This window comes from Rhinopithecus roxellana, chromosome 6 (genome assembly GCF_007565055.1).
Source record: "Rhinopithecus roxellana isolate Shanxi Qingling chromosome 6, ASM756505v1, whole genome shotgun sequence".
Classification (NCBI taxonomy): domain Eukaryota; kingdom Metazoa; phylum Chordata; class Mammalia; order Primates; family Cercopithecidae; genus Rhinopithecus; species Rhinopithecus roxellana.
Genome location: NC_044554.1, coordinates 21,864,142 through 21,890,632, shown reverse-complemented (window position 1 = coordinate 21,890,632; position 26,491 = coordinate 21,864,142). Strand labels below are relative to the sequence as shown.

Below are 26,491 nucleotides of genomic sequence, written 5' to 3'. Positions count from 1 at the left end.
ATGTCTGTCTCAGAGATGAGTCATATACACCTATATGCAAACAGACAAATAAGGCCCTTTGTCAAGGTTTTCACCTTAGTTTTCTTAAGATGTGGAAAAAACATGAAAATTATTTCCTTTAACTTTTTTTTTTTGGCTATGGATAATTATTTTCCTTTTCAGTGTTTGGGTTTGTCTGTTTGTACATGAGCACAAAAAAGAGAGAGAAAGATAAAATAACTTCAATTAGGTTACTTTGTTGCAATTTTTCAGGCAAAATGTTGAAGAAATTAGATTTGATTTACTGAATAAAATCACAGAAAAATGTTTGTACATATACTCATACAAAACTACAATAAAAACATAATTTTATGCTGCCAATAATCATAGTATCACTTAAAAAATAAACATTTCATGGCAATCAGGTTTTTATTGTCTTTTATTTACTCTTAGTTACTAAAAAATGAAATGCATATGAACAAATTAAACATATGAATTAACAATTGAGATTGAGCCGAAAGGTGCCAATCTCAAGTTTGTTGTAGGTAAAGGTCAGTGATTTGCATGAATTAAATCTCTTTAAACTTTGTTCTAGAAATGATTAAATGCAAAGATCTCCTGCAATACTTCACTAACTTACTTTCTAATTAAAATATTTCTTTTTAAATGAATAGTAGATATTGATTTGTGACTTCTTGCACACTTATAACCTGTAATAAATATATTTACTGTATTTACTGCACATTTACATCATTTACTATAACAGCTTAACATCAATCCTTATGATTTGTCAACATTTTATGTTGAATAGCAAATTTATCGTGATTAAGCAACATTTTATTAAAATTAATGGGATATAATCTGATTTTAAGGGGATTTTCCGAAATAACAGAACTGAGCTGAAAAAATGCATTTTTATGGGTATAGTTAATCCAACAGAAACATAATGGTATGTTGTGGAAATGGTCTTCTTTTAGCTGTCATACATTAAAAAAAAAACACACATTTTGAATATCGTCAATAAAAAGGTTTAGATTGGTAAAAAGCAATTAATAGCAAACCTCACAACAGAGTTTTAAACAATGATGTAGGCTCACAGTTGATAATCAACCCTTTCAGTAAGAATTGTAGAAGCAATATCTTTCCTCAACAGCTTCACATATTGGAGAACACAGTGCTTCATCAGAGTGATCCAAAGAAATTGAGATTTGGCTCAAAGGCCAACAAAGTTAATAATAAAAGCTGACTTACCTTCTCTACAAGCTTATTACATTCTTTTATTCTTTAAGCCCTTTCTTCTAAAGATATAAAATTGGAAACAGTGTACCATAGTGGGAAGTCTGGAGTTGATGTTGAAATAATTGACAGAATATATAATAATGATATTTTTAGGTAGTGAGGGTATAATGATACCAACATATCACATAGACAATAATGGGCATCTAATTTTGCTCTTCTTCATCCTCATGCTGGGGAAGAATGTCTGCTTTTAAATTATTAAAAATGGAAGAAATGATGAATTTGACTATTTGCTTCTCTAATTTTGGAGTGGAATGCTATCTTCAGTTATATAAAATACCCCTTCTGAGCTGTAGTTCTCAGTCCCATTACATCCCACTTCATCCCTCATTTGCGCAGCTCCTGCTGCCACAGTCTCCATGCCTAGCATAAAACAAACTAAGTTAAGTCACGGTGGGGTGCCTTTTGTGAGGCCACTCAGAGTAGAAAGAAAGAAACAAAGAGCCAGACAGAGATGCAGAGAACATAAAGAAAACAAATAAAGCATTAAAAAAGGAGAGATAAGTGGGAAGGAAAAACAATTCACGATGCTAGGCATCATAAAATTACACACGCTTTTAAAATTTGGTCAGTAATTAAGAGTAGTACTAGTATTATCAGTCTCTGTTTTGGGAGATTGCCTTCAGAGAGCTGGAAAATCCATTTCCGATTAATAAGGGTCTCTTTCTTTCAGAAGCTTCTCCTAGAAATAAGAACGGGCTAATTAAAAATCTGACAGTCACTCTGATACTTACAGAATTTTTGCATATGCAAGATAGTCATCACAAATTGTATTCTCTGCACGTCATGTCAAAAGTATTCTCATACACTACTAGAGGGAGCTTAAGAATTGAAGGTGTGCAAGGATATGTTTCCACCTTTGGCCCACCAGGGGCCCTTTGGATAGGAGTCTTGTGCTGGACGGGAAAGGCCTATTCGCAGACCCTGTTTTTTCAAGGAGAAAGCCCGCCACTGCTTCTCCTGAGTCAGGAGGTAAAACCAGTCCGACATTGCTACTCCCTAGCTCTCTCCCCCTCCCTTAATTCCTCCTCTACATTTCAGGCGCATTTCGCAGAGTGCCACCTGTTCCTGCTGCTTACCCTTTTCATGCCTTCGCATTGACAAGAGTGAGCTCACCCTTCGGTAACCTTTGTCAGGCCGGGCAGACTAGTGGCCAGAGTAGGGCGTTAGGACCCTTTTGGAGGCAGTCCCAACTGGGATGCTGCAAAGCCCTTCTCTTACTACTGTCCTCTCTAGATGCAGAATTCGTCCCTCCACCCCTCTGTCCAGTGGAACCACAGGACTAGAAGATTTTAACAGCGTCAGTACTTCTCTGTCAGTCCACAGCCCGGTGCCCGAGGCTCTGTCCTGGCCAGGTGAGCCAAGCAGTACCTGGGCGTGGGGCCGCTGGCACAAAGGACACCCAGCCCCGCCAGAGGCTATAACCTATGGCACACGCGGGCATATAGTGCCACCTGGTAGAGAGTCAACAGTGGTGCTTTAAAATGCAATACAAACCCCTCCTACATTTGTTGTCAAATCACTTCACGATTCCTAGGCAGGCAGTGGATTCTGCGCCTGGGAGTAGGGCTGGGGGGAACGCTGCCTGCATGTGCAAAAATAACCCCCGAAGACGCGAGCCAAGTCCTAGGTTGGAGCCTCTGCAGCCTGTGGATGCCCGCTGGGCGGCTGACCGTCCCCCGGGAGCCCCGCGGGGCTGCTCCGCTCCCCCTGCGCACGCCGGGCGGCGGGAGAGAGCCGGCGCCGACTTTGGGAGTTCCTGGCTGCCTTGTATGGAGGGCTGCTCCCGGCCCGTCTCCGCCCGACTGCTCTGACGCCCAGCCCTCCCGCTGCCCACCCCCAGCCGCCTCCCTCTGACTTGCCTGAGAAGCCAGACGGAGCCACTCGCTTCCACAAGTCTCTCTGCCTGCCATTCCCCCATTCCTGCAGCCACCCCCACCCTCCAGCGCCGTCACCCCTCCTCCGCCCCCGCCCCCGCCTCCGCCTTCGCCTCGGCAATCGGGGGAATAAATCAGGGAGGAAACCGAGAGGGAGAGCGAGAGCGCGCGAGCGCCGGCGGGCTCGCCGAGGTCTGTTTCCAAACTCGCCCTTGATGGCGGCGGAGGCAAGGCGGCCGCGGCGCGGAGCAACCGACGCGCGCTAGTGGGTCCGCCCGCCACCGCCCCTTCTCCGTCGCCCGCTCCCGCCCTCGCCGTCCTCCGTGCGGCTCCGCGCCTCGGCCCCGGGCGCAGCCGGCCCTCCAGACGCCCGCGGTCCCGGCGGCGTGTGCTGCTCTTCCTCCGCCCGCGGTTTCCTTCCCCCGCTTGGGAAGGGAGGGGGCATTGATCTTCGATCGCGAAGATGGCTGCTGGCTGCCTGCTGGCCTTGACTCTGACACTTTTCCAATCTTTGCTCATCGGCCCCTCGTCGGAGGAGCCGTTCCCTTCGGCCGTCACGTAAGTCGGCGGGCCGGGCAGGGAGCGCCGGCCGAGGGGCGCCGCGGGAGTCTGGGGTGGGGGTCGGTTCCCGAGTCGCGGGGCTTTTCCGCCCGTGGGGGTGGGGAGTGAGTGGCCGGGGAGCCGGGCTCGGATGCGGAGAGGCCGGGCGGGCGGTGCGCGCCGCTAGCCGCTGGAATGCGCCCCGAACCGGCGTCTCGGGCGCCTCCGCGGGGCCGGGCACCGGGGCCGGCTGTCCCAGGAAGCGCCCGCCGACGACTTGCGGCGTGTCAGCCAGTCTCTAACGGGATTCTCTAGACTTCAGAGTTCAGCCGTACTGGGGAAAAAAGTTTCCAGCCAGCTCACCCGTTCTCATTCACCCCAGTTCAATAAAAAGTTATGTTTTGGTTGGGTAATTTACAAATAGGTAATTTCAGGCTTGCGGAGGTAGCGTGGACTTCTCCGGCACTTGGCCTCCGAGATGCTCTTTAATTGCTGTAGTGCCCAAACTCGTTTTATCCCACATTACTGGATGCACTTGACAGCCTTCCAATTAGACGCGTGCTGGCTCCCCGCGGCCGAGCGTGCTGTCAACGCAGGGGGCTCGCAGGTACTGGGACCGAGCGATCCAACCTCCCCAACCCCATGATTTGAAAAATCTAAGTGTCGGCAGACACGCGGTCCCTGTTCTTTGAATAGAGCCTCTTCTTTGAAGGAGGGACTGTTTCCAGTCTCCTGCAATTTTCTTTTATTTTTAACATTTCTAAAATAACTTTTAAAAACCTCGCTGCTGTTCTGGAAATAGAGGGCTTATAGGTAGCTATAGTCACACGACAGGAAGGGAATGAAAAATAATAATTCTCTCCTCTCTCAGGCAGCAAAATAGAATCAAACTCAGTGGCACATATAAATATATACATATTTCTTAATGCACCGAATAGCCTACCCGGCTTTCTGGGAAAGCATTTATTTTGGTTCTTGAAGCTTCTTTAAAGCTTCTAAGGGTAGGTAATCTTAAGTGCATGAGTCACTTTAATGCATTTTACATAACAAAAACAAAGCCCAAGGTAGCTTTCCCGGTATTTATGCTGCTGGGAATTATTTGCTGTCCTTTGTTGGCTGAGTGCTGAATACAGGAGTTTTTGGTGGAAAGTAACAGTGAATCTTTACCGGTTGAAACCCTGCGGCTATTATTTAAGATTCAGTTTTAAGTATTTATTACGTTAGGTGTCAGTGCAAGAATCTGGAGGATGCACATTCTATCCCGGAGAAGGGGAGTGTCTAATTTTTGTTGTCATTGATTTACAGTAATGTTCCTCTTTAGGTAATCTTTCATAAAACTGATTGCAGATCCTTTTTGTTATGAAGCAGAAGGGTAAATGCCATCTGGAGATCTTCGTTTAATTGGCAGGATGTTCCAGTCGGATATTTTTGAACATAAAAACAATAAGAATCACCCTAAGGGTGCTTCAGAATTATTTACTCTTGTTAAGGCATCACACTTCCATTTAATTTTTTAAGCCTTTTTGTCGCTTGGCCTGTAAAGTGAGAACTCAAGTGAGTCGCTTGCATTCTGTGTCAAATAAAGAAGTGGCTCTTTAAAAAACAGTCACTTTCTAAATGTGTTCCGATTACTCATTTTTACACTGTTGTTTTTAACTGACAATCTATCAATATTTTTGTCATGGGAGGGGATACATCATCATACCATTGGAGAAAACTACAACAAAATACAACCTTTTATTCCTCAACATACTATGGTAAAATATTAATTTAAAAATCCTTATTGTAAGAAGAACATCTGCAATAATGCTTTCCTAAAATTATAAGTAAATCAATTTTCATGATCAGAAATTTACTAGACAGGAAAGAGTATAAATAGTGGGCTAAAATGGGAAGTAGGACATCACAATTTCTTTTCTTTGAAAGGATCTGAAATTTTCTTAACAATGAAAATTCAAGATATTTTCAAATTATATGGGACATTGATTATTTCATGAATGAAATACTTAATGAAAGGTTTTGTGGAGCGAAGTCAATCTCTTGTAGGTAATCTTAGCAATATTTTTGGAAGCCTTCGGCATCTTCAGTTTTTCATTTGAAAAGTTAGTAACACTTTCTTCTGAGGAAAGAACTGATGGTTGACATTTGTACTTCATGTTAGATTTCTGAATAAACTTTATGAAACAAAAAAATGCAATTTTTTTGCATGAAGATGTGGTGCCATTTGCTTTTCTTTAGAGAAAAGAATTCCTATGCACTGTGTAATCAGGACAAATCTCAAATCTTTGGGGAAAACTTCCAATTTATAAAAAGTGAGTACTAAGATTGTAGTGTCACTAAAGGCAAATCATTATGCTTCTGTATATAAATTTCTCTGGGAATCATTAGGAAATATTTTTGGGGTTTTTTTGCCAATTTTATTTTTCAGAGAAAAAGTATTATAAGAAGTTTTTATCATCTGAAGAGGAAGAGCATGCCATCACACACTATAAAATTAATTATGCACTAATTGGAGTTGGACTTCAATTAGAATTAGTAATTCAGTTTTTTTTTTTTTTTTTTTTTAATGTAGAGTGTTTACATCTGTATGAAGGGCTTAAATTCTATTATGGTAAAACAAATAATGTGTCAGTCTAAGTATCTTCTTTCAATTTTTGCTCTCTGGTTTAACATACATTCTAATATAAAATTTTTTTGGATTAAAGTAGTAGTTAACCTGTTCTAAGAGTTAACACTAAAATAGATGTTTTTCAGGCAAGGAAATTTTGATACAATTATTTCTCTGGGTTAGGTGTTTCTTTTGGAAATGTTTGTCTCCCTATGGTGTGAAACATAAATACGTGATATGGTAGCAGCCACATAATATGTATTGCTTGATATATAAATGGAAAATATATCATTTTTATGCTATAGTATGCACATGTACTGGTATTTTTAAAACGTAGCTTTCAAAAAGGGTAGTTGTCCTTTTTTCTAGAAATAATTTCTTGGCACAGGTTGAAAGACTTCTATTTTAAAATTTAGAATTACATGTGTGATAGCCAGTATTATAATGTTAACTTAAATTTGTCCTTAATTTTAGAATCTATTTACAAATGCAATTAAAAATATATATAGTTATAACTATTCATATTAAACTTTTATCTTAGTCACATCAAAATGCCAGTCTACAATAATTGGCCAAGAGCCCATTGGTATACGGGGATTTTAATACAAAGTGTATAATGGTATAAACATAAAACTAAGGATTATGGATCTCCACAGGAAATAAACATAAAGTCTCATAAAAGAATAGTACTTTTGGGTTTAATTACTTAGGATATAAATTTTTTTTCTGTTATTAGAGAAATTGGTATTTAAGGCTATAAAGGAGAAATTTTATATGTCAAGATATTGTAATGGATATCTATTCTATGCATTAGAAGTGACATAATTATTCTCACTTAAGGTCAGCAGTTTCTGTTTACATTTTACATACACAAGGAAATGTGCCATATGATCAATTATGAGATAAAATATTAAATGTAAAATAAAACCTGAAACAGTGAACATTAATAAACTTTTCTCAGGTCTTTAATTTTGTTTTCATTGTCTTAACCATATAACATTTATGATTCCACAGATGTATGTTTTAAAATATGCAACAATATATTTTTCCATGTAAGTAGTAATATTATGTTAAATTTATTAATGTTACACATCGCTATGTATGTAGCTATTTGGATTGGCATCTGAATGAAAATTAAACAGACTGAAATGGATATAATTTTTGAAAAAATGTCAGAAAATACAAGAATCTAAGAATATTATGGTTTATTAAAGGTAAATAAAATGTACCTTTATTATCTTTCCCATCCATGGCTTTCATTAATATAATTTAATAAATATACATAAAATTTGAATATAAAGTAGGTGGTTCATTTTGACAATAGATAAGAGCTTTTCAGTTTTTTTCTTCACAGCAGCCTGACTGTGTAGATATCTTTCTGTTATGTTTCCAACGTTGATAAAACTAACAATAAAATACTTCTTTCTAGGGTTTACACATAGTAAATTTTTACAAAAACATAACATATGGAAATTATTATTGTGTTAAAATTTAGTATATATATTTAGGAGTATATATTCATAATGCATTTAGAAATTTTGCAAATAATTTTTACAATAGTGCGCATAACAAACTATTATTTAATTTACATATTCTCTGGAGTATCATTATATAAAGCACCTCTTCAGGTTTTTCTTGATTTCCCTATTTCTCTATATAGATGCAAGTTTGCAAGAATTTCCTAGCACATGTCTTCAAGCTATTTATAACTTTAAATTGGAGATTTAAATGGGTAAAATGAAACATATCTTAGGCAAATCATGCTATTTGTTGATCTCATTTAGTGTCTTAACATGTATGGACATAAACATTTCTAACATAAGTATACATAGCATTTGGGAAAAAAATCAGAATTTCAGTATTTCAAAAAAGTAACATTTTATTGTTATTAAAATGACAATGTTCCATTATTTCTATTAAAAGAGCTGTCTGTGGTAGTGTTTCAAAAAGCAGGTCAGCTGCTTTCCGTGGGGAACAAACTTTGTTCTATTATATCGCCTCCACATTTACTTAAGGCTTACAGTGTGCATCAAGCACTATGTCACTAAGTGTGTCAACCAGTCTTTCTTTTCATGAACTATCTGTGAGCAGTACCACGACTGTTCCCAAGGCTTTCGTACAGTTGCTTTCCAGTAAACTGGAAATGGGCTGTGATGGCCAACCATGTAGCTTACACGATTCATTTTTTTATGTGTGTGCACTGAAACATGTAAACGATTGCATCATATTGTTCACAGAGATGAGAGAAAAAGGCGATTGACCTCAATGTCAATTAAGTAAAAGTGGCAGCACTTTGTAAAAAAATACTATAATACTTTTCCTTGAGAGTTCAAAATATTAACATCGCATAGATAACCTTCCTAGTTTGTGTCACTTGTATAGTATTCTATTAAGAGATAATATTGTATGTGTATGTCCACACATATTTTTAAAACTTTAAGTGAATTGATATAGTAGAAAAACCTCAGTAAGGTAAGTTTATTTACAAGTGTGCGTACCTTAGATCTTCTGTCAGTCCACAACTGTTTTCAGGGATTATATCTAACTTAATAACACCAGCATTTAAGAATAATTTGCCGAGACAATTAAATGAGATATTGCATACACAAGCAGCCGGAAAATGCTCAAGTCCTTTAGAGATAGGTTACTAACATAATTGACAAGTAATTAAAAAAGTGACTCTAAAGACAGTTTTGCCATATTTTAAATGAAACAAGTATGAGAAAGAAACTACATTTGAAATGTTGGCACCTATTAAAAGTTCTTTACATACTAAGCAGTTTTATTTCTTTCATTTAGATAAGATATGCTTTGAAATTTGTAAGAATTAAACATATTTGGTAGTGTGATATTTTAGGAATGAAGGCAAATGTGCACAGGTTTAAAATTTTTATTTGTAAAAATATAAGCTCTTAAATATCCTTTCCTTGTAGGATTTACATCTTTTGTAGTAATTCAGCACATAGAGTCACCTACTCTTAGCAGTTTTTAAAATTGAGTAAAGAAAGCGGTCATTGCTCCTTTATATTTTGCCACTGTTTTGTACAGGTTATGAACAAGGAAAAGATTGACTTTGTGGCCTCAATAAACCGGCACACTTTTTATAGTTAATTTCAATAATTCAGAATTAGGCTGTTATATATAAAGCAATATTTGAAGTTCTCTTTGAATATGAATGTGGGATATTTCTGGCTAAATGTTATTTTAACATTTGCTTCTGCTGATTTTTTTTAACCATATGCTCTGTGGATTTAAAAAATTAGGATACATTTAAAATTCTATATCATAAATGGAAGAACAACTTAAACTAGAACTGGTGGCAGTAGAAAATAATGGTGTTGGCCATTTTAAATGCTTCGGATTTGGGGATAATCTTATGGTCTATTTGAAGCTCTTTTTTTCTGAGTAATTAAAAATGCACTATGGTGGTTTCCTGGCAAATGATGAAAAGTAATTCCAGTATTATTTTATTCAAATAATAAATTCTGTTTTCTCGCTCTTTAATACACACACGTGTGTACAATTACTATTAACCATAACATTATTATTTATATATAACATCAAATCAAATGAAAAATTTAAAAATTTGTTTTTCTTAAGTTACCTGTGATCAGACCTCAGTTTCAGGTCCTTTTCACTTAAATCTGCACTCACTGTTTCAGGAGATTTCCTGTTATCAGACATTTCTCTGTAAGAGAAATTGTTGAGGGATTTTGGTATACAGATAAACCCGTAATATGTAATCAACACATAACAAAATTGTCAAACAAGTCTAGAGAATTGTTTCTTTTGATATTTGCTCAGTACCTTAGGGATAATTAGGGAAAAGAGAGGAAAGAGCTAATAAAATTTTTCTAAGGTGCGTACTGTCAAACTATGTGAAGGGATGGTTAAATATTAATAATGCCATATTTTGAGAGTTACAAGAGGAATGGTACAATAAAATAAATGGGCTCAGGCAGACTACAAAATCTCTTGTTTTTAAAAAGTGATCAACAGGCATTGTGGTGAAAATCCTTTGAGGAATGATGGATGTGTAAGTGGGACGGAGAGAAGAGCCCTCAGATTTATGAGGTGCAACATTGTATTAAAGATACTAAAGGTAGCAGTTGGTTATTTTTCTTAATTTCTTCTGTTTTCTTCATTTCCCATGTGAGCTTGGTTATATTGGAAATGCTGCTTCCTAAACTTAATAATCATTTTTAGAGACTTAAATATTCACATTTGGAAATTCACCTTAGAGACCAAAGACAATAAAATTATCTAGATCTCAAAACATAAGTACTTAAAAATTTTTAGTTTTTATGAAATTCTGGGAAATGGTTTATTGGATAAGAAGCACTAGTATAACCTTTAATTAAGAGCTTAAGTGCTAATCAACAAGAAAGAAATTCCATTAGTAAATTTTTTTTCATTAGATTACAAGAAAGAAATAACTTGCAGGTAAGCAGCCTTCTAGGTAGTATACTTAAAACTAGGCTTCTAAATAAATAGTACATTTTATTTTTGAAGTAGTTTTCATTTATACTGCCTCTTTTAATATTTCTTGTTTCAAATATTTTTTAACACCAAATATAATTTAATTCAACAATTAATACAATTATTATTATTGAGTGCAAATTACATACGGCACTGAGCTACATGTTGAGAATACAAACTGAGGGGGAGAGTTCCTAAGGAAGACATTAGCAATTCCAAGCTGACTATGAAACACTGGGATACATCAGAGCATGACCAAGGAAAAAGTACATTGCACACTGAAGGGGCATGGTCTAAAGAAACATGGTATATTCTTTGTTAGGCGTTGGACTTGTCGATGGGAAATGATGTTGGTAGCTGTTGGCTTAAGTCTGGTGATAAATTTCTTGCCCCCTGACCCAAGGAGGGGATGGGCAGTGCTCATATTACATCGACATTAGCAATAGCCCTGTTCTGTGTACCAACACAAATTTGGTCTTCATCTTGTGTTGCTGTTGAGATTTTTAAATTAAAAAAAAAAAGTAATAGGTTTGAATCATAATATGTAGAAAATGGATTAAGGAGGGCCAATATATGAGGCAGAGACTATGAGATTAGTTAGTATACCATTGCAGCATTCACTGAACCAGAGATGATGCCTGAGATTTCAAAAAGATTAGTGTCAGTGAGAAGGTGAAGCAGGTTTAAAGTAGAAGTATAATTTCAGGACTTGGTGGTTGTGAGATTTGGGGAATCGGGAAGGGAAGAAGAGTTGGAGATGTCGTTTAGATCTCTTAATTTTGTAGGCTAGAGAACAAGGAGGAATGCAGGTTGATGTTGTGAGAGTGGGAGTAGCTTGACTGTTGGACATTTGCAGTTTGCAGTGCATCTTATAGATGTCTGTTAGGCCCTTAGAAATATGTATCTGGGCCAGGCGCGATGGCTCACACCTGTAATCCCAGCACTTTGGGAGGCCGAGGTGGGCAGATCATGAGGTCAGGAGATCGAGACAATCCTGGCTAACACGGTGAAACCCCATCTCTACTAAAAATACAAAAAAAAAAAAAAAAAAATTAGCCAGGTGTGATGGCATGCTCCTGTAGTCCCAGCTATTGAGGAGGCTGAGGCAGGAGAATCACTTGAACCTGGGAGGCGGATGTTGCAGTGAGCCAAGATTGCATCACTGCACGCCTGGGTGACAGAGTGAGACTCTGTGTTAAAAAAAAAAAAAAAAAAAAAAAAAAGTATCTGAAGAGAGTTTGGAGGCAAATTCAGAGAGCAATATCTTTGAAGGCAGAAGGAGGATTTTTTTTTTCCATTTATTTAACTCATATTTATCTGTAATCTAAGATAGCCACTGAATTTCAAAAGAAGGGCCTCGATTTACAGTTTCATTTTGTGGAAGGTCAAACCAGATGACCCCTTTAAGGAAGGCATCAAGGCCACTGATGAAAGAGAGAAGTCTCATCATGTCAGGGACAGAAGCATGGTTTCAGTGGCTTGAGGAGCTGGTCAAGTTGAGAATATGGAGACAAGTGCAGTTTGTTCCTTCCAGGAATTTGGTGACATGAGGAAAGTGAGAGATAGTAAATTCAGAGGAAGACATTATCCTTAGCAAACTAACACAGGAAAAGAAAACCAAATACTGCATGTTCTCACTTATAAAGGGGAGCAACATGATGAGAACACATGAACACTTAGAGGGGATCAACACACACTGGGACCTTTCAGAGGGTAGGGGGTGGGAGGAGGGAAAGGATCAGGAAAAAATAACTAATGAGTACTAGGCTTAATGCCTGGCTGATGAAATCATCTGTACAACAAACTCCTATGACACAAGTTTACCTATGTAACAGACCTCCACTTGTACCCCTGAACTTAAAAATAAAAGTTAAGAAAAAATAATAAATAATGAAGAAGTTAATATTAGGCCATTTGGGATTGTAAATTGTACAAAACCATAGGACTTTCATAAACCAAAAAGAAATATTTTTAAATCATAGTGGGGCTGGATGATCTGTCATGGGAGTTCAGGTCAAGGATGTTCCAACAACTGCAGACAAAGGTAAGACTGCTATCACGATAATCTCTCAAGTCATTTTCTGCTTCTCTTTGTGTCACTTCTTTCTTCTCTTTCTCTATAAGTTGGCATTATCTGCCTCCAGTGTTCGTGATATTGAATGATTGCGAGGGATTATGTTTTCTCCTTTGAAGCTTTGAACCAGCTTGAGTGTAGAATACTAGTCCTAAAGATAACCTCCCAAAGAAGATGTGTTGATAGTCTGAATATGGGCCAGATGGCCACTTACAGCCCATTTAATTGTGACCAGGAGATGGGATTTGGAAAAGAGACTCTGGTTGCCTGAGCTTGGGTTACTTCACCATATCTGGTCCAATCTTATTAGGAGGTATTACATTGTAAGAGGCCAGTTGCTATTACCGTGGATAGGGGAAGAGGCGATTCTCAGAAAAAGACTCTGGTGGGAAGGGCGGGGAGGGTGGGGAAGGCTGTACAGACAACTAAATAAGTGTTACCAGAAGGGAGATTCCCGTATCTCAGAAGGAGAAGACTAAATGTCAGAGAAATGAAAGCAATGAGATGCCATGATTGATGAATGAATGTTCTGATAGAGGCAGGTGAGGAAGGGATCAAGACTAAACACAGTGTCTTACAAAGTAACTTTTGAAATATGAAACAGCCTTGAGAAGGAAAGCAGATGGTTGGAATACAGGATAGATATAATTTTAATTTACTGGAGATGTTTTTAGAGGAATGATTTAAATTACATACTCCATTCTCGAGAAGAAATGACATAATTCAGAAATGTAATACATACACATTAGTGATATTCAAATTTTGAGAGGCATGGACTAGAGTTTTTCTTTCAGTGGTAGTAACAAGACTCCAGTTTGCCACTATATTACCTTTGGACACAGCAACATTTGGTTCTCACTTGTCTTTATTTTTCATTTACTTCTTTCCTAGGAGAGATTATCATCTTAAAGATCCATGTAGTTTTATAACATGTTATTAGAAATTTTTTTTTTTTTTTTGAGATGGAGTCTCACTGTGTCACCCAGGCTGGAGTGCAGTGGTGTGATCTCAGCTCACTGCAATCTCTGCCTCCTGGGTTCAAGTGATTCTCCTGTCTCAGCCTCCTGAGTAACTGGGACTACAGGAGCACACCACCACACCCGGCTAGGTTTTGTATTTTTAGTAGAGATGGGGTTTCACCATATTGGTCAGGCTGGTCTCAAACTCCTGACCTCAGGTGATCCACCCGCCTTGGCCTCCCAAATTGCTGGGATTACAGATGTGAACCACCACACCTGGCCAGTGTCATTAGATTTTAAAAGTGTGTAGTGCTTGTGGTAGAAAGATCTTCCAGTAATATCATTGAAAAACAGATAAAAGAGCAAATCGTTATTTCCTTTGACAATTTAGCATTACTTATTCATTGATTTTCAGCAATAGTAGTGGTTTACTGCCCAACTCTATTGGTGCTTCCTGCCCTCAGTAGAGGGGAAAAGTTTTGGTTGAAACAGATCCTTGTCAAGAAAACAAAATAATACACTTCAGAAGATAAAAAACCACTGGAAGTTGGGCGAGGGCTCGCTTGTAGGCTCAGCTATTAGGGAGGCTGAGGAAGGAAGATCGCTTGAGCCCAGGAGTTCAGATCTTGCCTGGGCAACATAGGGAGGGTTGTCTCCAAACAAATAAAAAACTGACAGAATATCCCCGCACAGTGTATCCCTGGTTAACCCTCACTGAGGCATCTCAGGTCTCCCGAAGGTCTGAAAATTACTGGCAGTTGCCATCACGGCAGTTCCCTGAGTTTCCAAGATGAATGAATGAGTGGTTAGGACTGCAAATGCCAGTGGATCTGAGAATCAGTGTTCCTCTCATTGGTACCGTTGCAGTGTGGAAAAACCACTCTTGTGGTTTGTGGCAAGAGATGAGATGAGTTAAGGTGGGCTATTTATTTCCCTTTTGTGACTTTGCTCTTTTTTCTCTCCCATAGATATTCACAGTTTGAAGTAATTTTGGTGTCTCTACCTGCAGTGTCTGAACAGTAATAATGACTACCAATCATCCTTCAGTTACAATAATATTGTTTTCTGACATTTTTCCTTCTGTATGCCAGACACTATTAATTAGTACTCTCCTTTTTTTTTGAGACAGAGTCTCGCTCTGTCACCCATAGACACATAGAGGGGATCAACACTGGGAACTTTCAGAGAGTGGGGGGTGGGAGGAGGGAGAGGGTCAGGAAAAAAAAAATTAATGAGTACTACGCTTAATGCCTGGCTGATGAAATAATCTGTGTAACAAACCTCTGCGACACAAGTTTACCTATGTTACCTACCTCCACTTGTACCCCGAACTTAAAAATAAAACAAGAAAAAGTAAATAATGAATAATAAATTCATAATTAATAATGAACAAGTTATTTCTTCATTCACTTCAAGAGTGGAGTGGCGTGATCTTGGCTCACTGCAACCTCTGCCTTCCGGGTTCAAGTGATTCTCCTGCCTCAGCCTCCCTAGTAGCTGGGATTACAGATGTGCACCACCATGCCTGGCTAACTTTTGTATTTTTAGTAGAGATAGGGTTTCACCATGTTGGCCAGGCTGGTCTCAAGCGGCTGACCTCAGTAATCCAACCATCTCAGCCTCACAAAGTGCTGGGATTACAGGCGCGAACCACCGTGCCTGGCCTCATGTTTTTTAATCCATCTAACCTTCAAGCCAATCCTCTGAGATAAGTATTATTATTATCTCTGTTTTGTAAATGTGGGAACAAGTTTAGGGTATGAAGAACTTTTCTGAATTTCCTTAGGAGTTCAAATTTGATCTCAAGCAGCTCAATTCTAGATTCCTACACTTACCTGCTGAACTTTGCTGCCCTTGCAGGAGGTTTGAGGTCTTAGTATCTATTATCTCGCCTGACTGTATATTCCAGCAATAAGATTGAGGGAGAGGAGTCATGTAAAGTAGAGCAGAACTAACTCTCAGCCTCGATTTCTCCGTCTGTAGAACAAGGATAGTATTTTTATTTCCTGCATCCAGTATTACCGTGAAGATTAAATGAAAGAATGCGTGGGGACCTTTAAAGGACTGTTTAATAGCCAGGCTTCATTATGTGTGCCTTGTGTGGTTTTTCTGCCTTTAAGAGATCATGAATTGATGACTATAGATTAGTGAGCTAGATTATTCTGCTAATATATAACCATTTGGGCCATGAGAAAAACTTAGAATGAATGGAAAAAGGGATGCTTAGCAGGTCTTAAAAATGTCTCTTCCTAAAACCTGTGTAGCCTTTCATCATAAAAGGGAAAGGGAAAGAGATGCAGTGGAGTGTAAGTGAAATAGGGTGGGTGAACTGTTCCATCCCTAGGTTAAGGACAAAACCAGTGTCCTAAAAGAGACCATGAAGAAAGCAGAACCACAAAGCTTTTGATGTGCTTTGTTGTGACAATTCAGCCAGCACCTGTTGTAGGAGAACTGTGCCACAGAGTGTGAATCTATTTTTAAAAGTCATAGCTTTACCACCAATATCCTCTCCTTGTCAAAGATGTGAGTTTTTAGCCTCAAAACAGAATATCTGAAAGTTAATAATGCAGTCTATCTAAGATGTTTATAGAAATGATTCCAGACTACCCTACAAATTGAGTGAGTGCAGGATAGTAAAATCAAGACCAGTTGCATTTTTCGCAACCAATACAGAAGTTGGCAAAAATCTGCCTAGAGCGTACGGAAAAAGGCCAGCTTTTACTTGACTCATCCAACTGATGGCTAGTTACACTCATTTAACTCTAGCCCTTCGTTTTGCAATATAAATGGAGTTGAGCCTCTCATAAACACTGTTTTTTTGTTGGTAGAAATCAAGCACTGAAATAAAATTTCTGGTGCAAATTTGGAATTGATTTATGGATAAAAGAGATGTTTTAGATTAACCAATACATTAATACCATGACTGATGATTACAACTTGATGATAACCATTGAAGCAGCAAGTTTTCAATGCCAGCAACCTAGCTTTTTTTTTGGTTTTGTTTTTGTGTTTTTGAGACGGAGTCTCTATCACTCAGGTTGGAGTGCAATGACCTGATCTCGGCTCACTGCAACCTCCGCCTCCTGGGTTCAAGCCATTCTCCTGCCTCAGCCTCCCAAGTAGCTGGGATTACAGGTACCTACCACCATGCCTGGCTAATTTTTTTGTATTCTGAGTAGAGATGGGGTTCACCGTATTGGCCAGGCTGGTCTCAGACTCCTGACCTCAGGTGATCTGCCCACCTCAGCTTCCCAAAGTGTTAGGATTACAGGCGTGAGCCACCTCGCCCGGCCAACATGGCCTTTTTATAGCAGTCATTTTGACATTTGCCACAGAAAAGAATGTGTAAAATTTTTATGATGTTTGTCACTTTAAAAATACCACCCTGTCTTTGTCATGACATTTTATTAGAATTGACTTAAATTTACATCTGCAAAAATATTGGGCGACTTGAACAAATGGGCCATATGAAGCCTGAGGAAGATGGGCACAATAGAGGCTATGCAGATTGCTCTAAATTAAACATATTAACTGCTTGGCTGTCAGTCCAAACACCTGATTTTCCTGTCAATGTAAGTGTAGAAATTGGCATTAATTTTTATGAGGTGAAATTTTATTGTGCGTGGATAGCTTAGTTCCCAGAGGATTGACACATGGGTTTCAAGGTCTACTGGTGAGTGAGTAATTGTTTAAAATTTATATTTTTCCTCGATGGTAATAAATAAACATAGGGGAATGGTAACTCATCACAGACCAAACCATGCGTGATAATTATATGAGGTCATTCATCTCCTTAAATTATCAGATGTGACACAACCTGTCTGTGTGGCATCTGAAGGCCAGTTGAGTTCCGGGTGTACATGATTGTGACAGAGGAGCCATTTGAAGGTTGCAAGTCTTGGATTTGGTCCTACCCCTTTTGGGTTTTTCCACCTGTGAAGTGAATTGGTTCCTGGATTCTGTTCTTGTAATATGCACAGGGAGCCAAAACCTGGGGTCAGCAGGCTACTCAGAATCGATTTTTATTTTCCTTCTTCCTTCTGTTGCCTCTGTATATCTACCCTAACTGCAGAGAAACGCATACATCAGTCACGTACACCGATATATACATATTTATATGATGTGTGTGTACATATAATAAACATTACACAATATATGAACATCAAATATATATTATAATGATTTATATCAAGTGAAAGTTATAAGATATGAAGAAAATATATATGCAGATTCAGATGTGCTACATGTATGTAGAATATATATATTTAGAAAACATAAAACCTGAAAATGCTTTGTAGTATCCAGAAATGTCATCATCCATGGGAAAGATTGTAAATTTATTGGGAGTAACTGAAACATCCAAATGGATGTGATATATAACTGCTGATTATTGTTTTAATTTTTTGTCCCATCTGAAGCCTGTGATCTACTCTTGCACATCTTCAAACACACAGTGGTTGTGTATTACTCTACTAACTCCCAAAAGTTGCTAAGTTGATAGATACTTAAGCCAGAACCTTATGAGTCTATGCTATGGTAGTTCAGAGGACTCAAGGTGGGCAGTCTGGTATGGTGGGAATATTCAGGATTTTGAGTCAGAGAATCCCAAGGTTGAACCTTGCTTCTGATATAGCCTGTGTGATCTTGGAAAGTTAATTTTCTTTCAATTTCATTTCATATTCTGTAAAAGAGTGTCACACACCATACCTTTTAGGGGAAATTGTAAGGCTTAAATGATAGGCCATCAAGTACTTGTCTATGTATATTCCACTGAATTTATTGAGCAAAGAGTGAAAAGTGTTAGTTCCTTCATCTTTTCTTATTCTAACGTGGAGCCATTAGAACTAGACATTTTTTCTTGATTTTCTAATCTACTCCTGGTGTAATCTGTGGAGATGAGTAAAGATTACTATTTTCTCTTATGCTTTTCATATTTATCTCATTAGAGCACTAGGGGAAAATCTCTGGAATGGGAGTAGGAAAGGGAGGACCAAGTCAAAAAGTAAATAAATAAAATGCTCCAGATTGTTCCTTGCTTGTTGTCCTGAGGTTATGTTTAAGATTTTTTATGCTATGTGTCCTGACTTTTGTCTGAAGCTGAAGATGGCGGTTTGCTCCATATCCTTTCTGTTTACTAAATCAGTACAGATTCCTGCCAAGTTACACAGGTCTCCTATAATTTAAATGGATTTAGATGTTGGGTCTATGCTGAGTATCATTAAAACTTCATTCTTGTATTCTAAAAAGTGATCGTATGTGGTGTGGTTGCTGCCTTTCTGTTTTTTTTTTTTTGTTTGTTTGCTTGTTTGTTTTTTAAATATTTTGGAGAGACGCAGTCTTGCTCTTTCACTATGTTGCCCAGGCTCATCTCAAACTCCTGACCTCAGGTGATCCTCCTGCTTCAGCCTCCCAAAGCACTGGGATTACAGGTGTGAGCCATTGCATCTGTCCGTGGGTTGCTGCCTTTCTAATCAGGTTTCCTCATCTGAACCAGAGGACAGATATTCATCTGAGTGACTTTTTAGTTCTCCTCAAAATGATTTGTAACTAATACCGTATTAATGCATAGAAGAGGAGTCATTGCATTAAAAAATGGATGCTTTTGAACATTAGGGTTTAATTATTTCATGGAACTTGCATGGTTGGTTAAAAGTGTAGATTAAAATCTCAGCTCTACAATTAGCTGGGTAACTTCAACAAGTCAACATTCCCATTCATAAAACTTCATAGGGTTCTTGTAAGGATTAAAAATATTCATGTAAAACACTGCATGTAGAAAGCACTGAACAAATATACTCTGATTAGAAGCAGGATAACAGTCTAATCAGGTGACGTGGGTTCCTGTTTGCTTCCACCATTAACTAGATGTAAGACCTACTTGGTAACATCTTGTAAGGAAGAATTTCTGGCTTTAGCACTATCCAACATTTAATTGTTCACCTCCTATTTCTTAAAAAGTTGGTTTTAGTTGTTACATAATTGCCATTCATGTATCTATTGACCATAAATTAGATCTTTCTTGGTACTTGAGCACTCCCATACCTGTGGTTATGTTCCTGAAAAGTTTATTTTCCCACTGTTTTAAGTTTCTTCTTTCTGAAAGCAAAAATGATCAAGTTTGATGTTTTCCTCTCTTTTAAACATTTTGCTACCACCAAATTGTGCTAAAGCATAATATGGTACCAAGCTTCTTTTTGTATCTGATTGAAGGGCATATCAAGTACAGATAAGTACCTCCTTACCTGCTGGGGACACATTTCAAGACCCCCAGTGGATGCCTGAAACTGCATATATTACTGATTAAAAATATATACTATGTTTTTACCTATGTATACATACCCATAACTTATAACTTATATACCAAGTTTGTAAGTTAGGCACAGAAAAGAGATTAAAACAACTAATAAAATAGAACAGTTATAACAATACGCTGTAATAAAAGTTGTGTGGAGGTGGTCTCTCTCTAATTCTGTAACACTTTTGGACTTTGGTTGACTGCGTGTAACTGAAACCCCAGAAAGAGAGAGCAAAACCTCTAATAAGGGTGGGGGAGTATATTGTAGTATATAATGAAGTCATTGACCTTGCAGAAAAATTGACCTCGTGTGCAGAAAAATAATTTTAGTGGCCCATTGTCCCTGATGATTTTAGTTCTGTGAAAGAGGCCCTAGATGTTCTCCCTTGACAATATAGTTCTAGGAATCTTTGCAAGTGGAGAATAGTAACTTTAAAGCTACATAAGCAATAATTACCATACTATCTGTAATATAGAATGGGGCTTTTTTCCTCTAAGATGAGCAGCAAACATATCATCATGGTTTACCTTGAGTAATAAATGTATATTATGAAATATTTTCAGAAAAGTAAAAATCAATTACATTATGCTGTTTATAGTATCAATTCCAATTTTTCAAGAATTTATATCCGAGCTCATAAGGCATTTTAAAGTATAGAAGAGGGGTGTGTGCAGTCTTTAATGTGTGGCCCTTTATTGTGCCAGTTGATGAGTTTTCCTCCTAGTGTAGAGGCATGAATAAATGAGAAGAGTTAGAAACACATGTTAGATCCTCAACATGTGCGCAAAAAAGATGTGAATCAGATTATACAGAGGAAATCAAAGACTGATGACTAATTTAAGGTTCAGTGAATCTAAACAAACCAAATAGAATTTATTTATTTATTTATTTATTTATTTATTTATTTATTTATTTATTTTGAGGTGGAGTCTCACTGTCACCCTGGCTGCAGTGCAGTGGTGCAATCTTGGCTCATTTCAACCTTCGCCTCCCAGGTTCAACAGATTCTCGTGCCTCAGCCTCCCTACTAGCTGGGAGAACAGGCATGTGCCACCATGCCCGGCTAATTTTTGTATTTTTAGTAAGAGACGGGATTTCGTCATGTTGGCCCGGCTGGTTTTGAACTCCCGACCTCAGGTGATCCACCTACCTCGGCCTCCCAAATTGCAGGATTACAGGAGTGAGCCACCGCGCCCAGTCCCAAGTAGAATCTTCATAAAGGCATTTTACGCAGAGATAAAATGAATCCTGAGCTGGGCATGGTGGCTCACACTTGTAATTCCAGCAATTTGGGAGGCCGAGGTGGGAGGATCAGTCAAGCCCAGGAGTTTGAGACCAGCCTGGGCAATGCAACAAAACCTCATCTTTCCTAAAAATTAAATAATTGTGTGGGTATGGTGGCATGCACCTATTAGTCCCAGCTACGTGGGAGACCGAGGTGAGAGGATCAGTTGAGCCTGAAAGTCAGGGCTTCAGTGAGCTATGATCCAGCAGCTGCACTCCAGCCTGGGCAAGAGAGTAAGACTCTATCTCTTAAAAAAGAAAAAAAATTGAATGTCATGTTTAAAATTTGGGAATGTAAATGTATTTATTTCTTTATTTTGGTTTGGTATTTTCTATTCTGTGTAGCATACTACCACAAACTGAATGGTTGAAAACAATATACATTTATTATCTAACAGTTTCCGTGCTGAGTCGTCGTGGCAGCCCTCTGTTCAGTCTCACAAGGCTGCAGTAAGGACTTGCCTGGCCTGCATTCCTGTATGGGGCTACTTCCTGCTCCTCTTTCAAAATCGTGTGGTTATGGAGGCCCTATTAAAGGTCCTCTCACAACATGGCAGTTTATTTCTTCTAGACTGGAGGGAAACTCTCTTCATTCAGAAAGGGGGCTCAATCCCTCTTTGAAGGGCGTTCAGTTGATTAAGTTAGACCATCCATTATACTCCCCTTTTTGATTCATTCAAAATCAAGGGATGTGAGACCTAAATTCCATCTGCAGAATCGTGTCACCTTTACCACATAACATCACATAATTAAGGGAGTGGCATCCCTTCATAGCACGGGCCCCACTCACACTCAAGGAGAATGGGCTCTGCAGGAGTGGGAATTATGAGAATCATCTCAGAATCCTGCCTACCACAGGTGTTAGATTAGACAGCCATCGTAAATACACCAAAAACTAAAAGATGTGAATGCTCATTTCTTTCCTACTTTATGTGTTCACAGATTCGGGAAATGCTGTGAAGCATCAGATGACCTATCACTCTCTTGCCTTCAGGCAGACTGTGTTGGGTGACATTAGTTCTGATCCATCCTGTAAGGAAAGTAAACTCCAGTAGCTCATTAGCTAGTCATTAAGGGTGCTGTCATCATTAGTTAGCTGAACTTTTCACATTCTGCAAAGAAGAATTCTTTTTGCTATGGTTTAAGCCAATTTATACCATTATTGTCAATAAATGTGTAGAAAAATTACAAAACAATTCTTTTGAAAAGTAAAGGATTATGATTCTTCCAAATTAAGGTTTATACTTGGGTATCTCCTGAAAAATATGCATTTATTTGCCTGCATAAACTAGCCAATACTCTACAATCCTAAACAGCATCTGATTTTTCATTTGTATCACTATGTAATGGTAATGTCCTCTAACTAACACCCCAGTTATAAATTATTAATGATTTCTTCACTTCAGTGAGTAGATTTAGGTGAATAGCTATGACTTCTGTTTTTCAAAGAAAAAAGTAATGATGGCATGCTTTTTAATACTGCTTATGTACTGGGTGCTCAGTAAATTTCCTTTAAAAAGTGGGTCCTTCATATACTCCATACAGGTGCTTCCCTGCTCAGCCTGTGCAAACCTTATGTCATTTTATTTTCAAAGTGCTGCTGGTTGTCTGATTTGTTCAGGATTTTTCTTGTTATAATTCTAGCAATAATTAATTTGCTAGCACCGAGGAACGCTGGTCAGAGTAATTGTCTAATTCAGTGCTTTTCACACTAACCGTGTTAAAGGGGTAGGGTTGATTTATTTATTTTGTAAATTTTATATCCATTGCAAAGGTATATTTTTGTGAAATGGAATGAAAATCAATTAATAGAAAAATGAAATTTAAAAAGATATGCAAATTATAAACCTTCTTTTACTTAATTAAATTCCACAGCCAAAGAATTACTCTTTCCAAACAGTTTTAAAAGTGTGTAAACACTCCCAATTTGTGCACTTTTCTTGTGGACTGGTAGACACAGTTCCCAGATTAGCAGCCTCTGAGTAGCATAATCTGAATAGCTCTAGTTTACTTTATTTGAGTATTTAAGACATAACTAAACTACTGTTTTCAGTTTGAAAATGACATTACAAAAACTACAATAGAAGATTTTCACATTAAATGATTTTATATGAAAGTGATATGCTCTACTTCAACACTTACTTTCTATTTTAGCTATGGATAGCAATGGCCTTTTCCTCAAAGTAATCGTAATGCTTTGGTTTGAAGGAAGCCTGCTATTTGACAAGGAACTACAAGCTGTACCTCCTTGCCAGAATTTTGTTTCTCATAAGCAAATTTGGCTTTTAATGTGTTCTCTTTAGAGCATTTACTGTTTGCCATGAATTCAAACACTTGCTGTCAGCAAACCAACTATTTTGATACTGCAGTGAAGAGCAGGACTGCATACTCTTTGTTCATAGTTTCAGTAAATCAGCTAATCTGAAGGTAGCTATTCCCTTTTGATGGCTTCTGAGATTATTTGCATATAGTCAAGAAGCAGATGTATACAAAATTGTTAATCCACAAAGATTGTATGTCCAAGAATGAAGATAAAAACATTAATGCATGCCTGGGGCAGGTTGAGTTCTCTCTGCATTAAAAAAAGTGTATATATATGTCTGTGTGTATGTATATATCTGTTTAAAATATATTTGGCCTATGAGGCTGAGGCTATATAAAAGTCTCCATTGATAACTCAGATCTCAGAGTGTCTGCAAAAGTATAAAAGTATAAATAATTCTCCCTGTATTGAAACACATCCTGAATTAAACAATATATTCTTGCAAAAGGCAATTAAAAGTTTTCAAGGAATGGAATGCCTTTTAAGTTTGGTTCAGATGTTCAGTTAGCAAATAGTGAGAATTGCAGAGCTTTTTCATTTTGTGGACCTCAGTTTCTTTCCAAGCATCTGTGCACATTGGAATTAAAATGCATGGAAAAAATGTGTGTGTGTGTGTGTGTGTGTGTGTGTGTGTGTGTGTGTGTGTGTTTGACAAAGCATCTTTTGCTTATTTTCTGTTCTACTGGATATTTTTCTGACAGCCTGTTGCCAATGATGTTCTTATGTTGCATGTAGGATTTTACCTAATGAAACCAAGGCATGAATTATATCAAAAGACTAGTACAAGGTTATCTGTTTTGTTTTAAATGCCTTTCCATGCAGTCCTTACTACATTTTATCTGTTACTATACGCTTCTTCCTGAACAGTTGTCTCAAGAACTTTTATGGAATTTTTCCAGACTGTTGAGATAAACTAGTTTCTTAGAAAATCAGAGTTATGTGTTTTAAGACTCTCTTGAGGGGTCCTTTTTCTGCTTTCCAGTAGGTCACTTAAAACGAATTGAATTAAACTAGATATTTTTGCAAAGATGCTGCATCTCCCAGATAATAGTTACAATGTCAGGTCAAGAAGAATACCAATATAAACAGTGCTAGACATGCTCTCGCTAAACTTCCTAGAGTAGCTTTTCCCTTTTAAGTGATTTTCAGGATAAAGCTCACAACAAATAACGTTATTGATAAATTTCCTTATAAAAAACATCATAGAGGTTATTCATCAAGGATGAAAATCTTCAAGAAAGAGAATGTAGAGGCCATGATTCTAAGAGATAGCTGCTGAAATCTTACCAATAGAAATCATCCAACACCTTGGTGACTATTACAGTTAATTATTGCAGTAAAATATTAATTATTATTACATTTTATGTGCACATCATTTAAAGTATCTTGGCAAAATGACCCTTAAACATGAATATTTTAATTTACTTGATTTGCAATTTGGCTAAAAATATGGGATGGACATTTAAAGCCAGATGTTGCATCATAAACCTCATGTCTAAAAGTTAAGTATTCTCTTCTTTGTGAATAACTTCAGTTAGGGGATGGTTAGGCCTTTTTTCAAGGGTCCATGGAATAAAAAGAAAAAGTATGTTTAAGGAACGTAAATGGATGAAACCACCATGGGAAATTTTTGGAGACCAGAATTGTATATTCCAAATTATCTGTAAGATCATTCTGTAGACTTAAGATAGTTCTGAGATAAGATTCTTTGTGTTTTTCTTTATCTTCCCTGACCATCCTCATTTGCAATGAGATGGTGAATTAAGGCACATATATGCATCTGTGGTCTGATGAGTTCTGAGCCAGTCCTATATGGAGGTAAGCACCTTGAAAGAAATATAAACATTCTTAGTAGTGCAGGAGGCAGTCATCAACTGTGATGAAATTTGGCTTTGTGTTCGTCTGCGTCTCTTTCCCTGCTCTTCTACCATATTAATTCTTTTTTGGAGTAGCAGTGCCCGAACGCTCTTCCTTGATTGATCAAATTCAAATTCTTGTTTTTATGTCTCACCCATGATTTGGGCCCTCTCCCCTCTAAAATTCAAAGGAACCCTTCTGTCTCAAACCATTGGATAAGCAGAATCTTCCTAGTGATGTCATTTTAAAGAGAGTTTAACAACACAGATAAATCTCTGCTGTGTAGACCATTTAAATGTGGACCATATTTTTTAAGAGGTAATTATTTCATAGTTCTATTCTGACTTGTGATTGCTACTGCCAAACACTGTTTCAGAAGAGGAGCTTCTTGGGTATCTGCTTCTGAAAGTTTGCTTACCAATGGCTTGGCATAAAGTCATGGAGCAGGTTTTGAAAGAATGCTTCCTGGGGTTTTCCCCTTTCTAACATCAGATACTGTCTCCTTAGAACATTAGATTCTGTTCTAAAACAAAGTCATCATTTTAAATAGATACCAGTGGTGCATAATAAAGTAGTTCTGATAAGCTGAGCATGGCCAGGAAAAAAACTGCTCTGTATGTTGTATTTTGTAATAATAAAGCACAAGGACTTTTAAATAAAATTAATAAGATACCTGAATACCCATGTGGTAGATTGAGGGACAAAACATTAGGATAAGAGGGATAAAGATGTTTTGAAGGATATGGACTTGAAGAAGTGTAAAAGATAGTTGAGTGTTATCCATAAAGGACTAAATGATAACAACCAACATTAGAGAAAAGTGTGGCCTTATTTTTTTTCCTGCTCGCTATGATTTTTCAATTTTTTTGTCATTCTGAATTGAAGGTCAAAAATTTGCTCCACGTAAAACATAATA

General features: G+C 37.8%; 1 protein-coding gene across 4 annotated transcripts in view; it reads left to right on the top strand.

Moving 5' to 3' along the window:
• The first annotated feature begins 3,133 nt into the window (after positions 1-3,133).
• CACNA2D1 (calcium voltage-gated channel auxiliary subunit alpha2delta 1) overlaps positions 3,134-26,491 on the top strand; it is a 517,017-nt gene continuing 493,659 nt past the window's right edge. For 2 of the 4 annotated variants that reach the window (XR_004058100.1, XM_030933213.1), the window contains exon 1: positions 3,388-3,713. Coding sequence is in view for 3 of the 4 variants with exons in the window: in XM_030933213.1 (XP_030789073.1) it covers positions 3,619-3,713 (95 nt within the window). In the remaining variant the exon portion in view is untranslated. Of the gene's footprint in view, positions 3,714-26,491 lie in introns of all 4 variants that reach the window. The other 2 variants (XM_010387918.2, XM_010387919.2) reach the window with 2 other exon arrangements.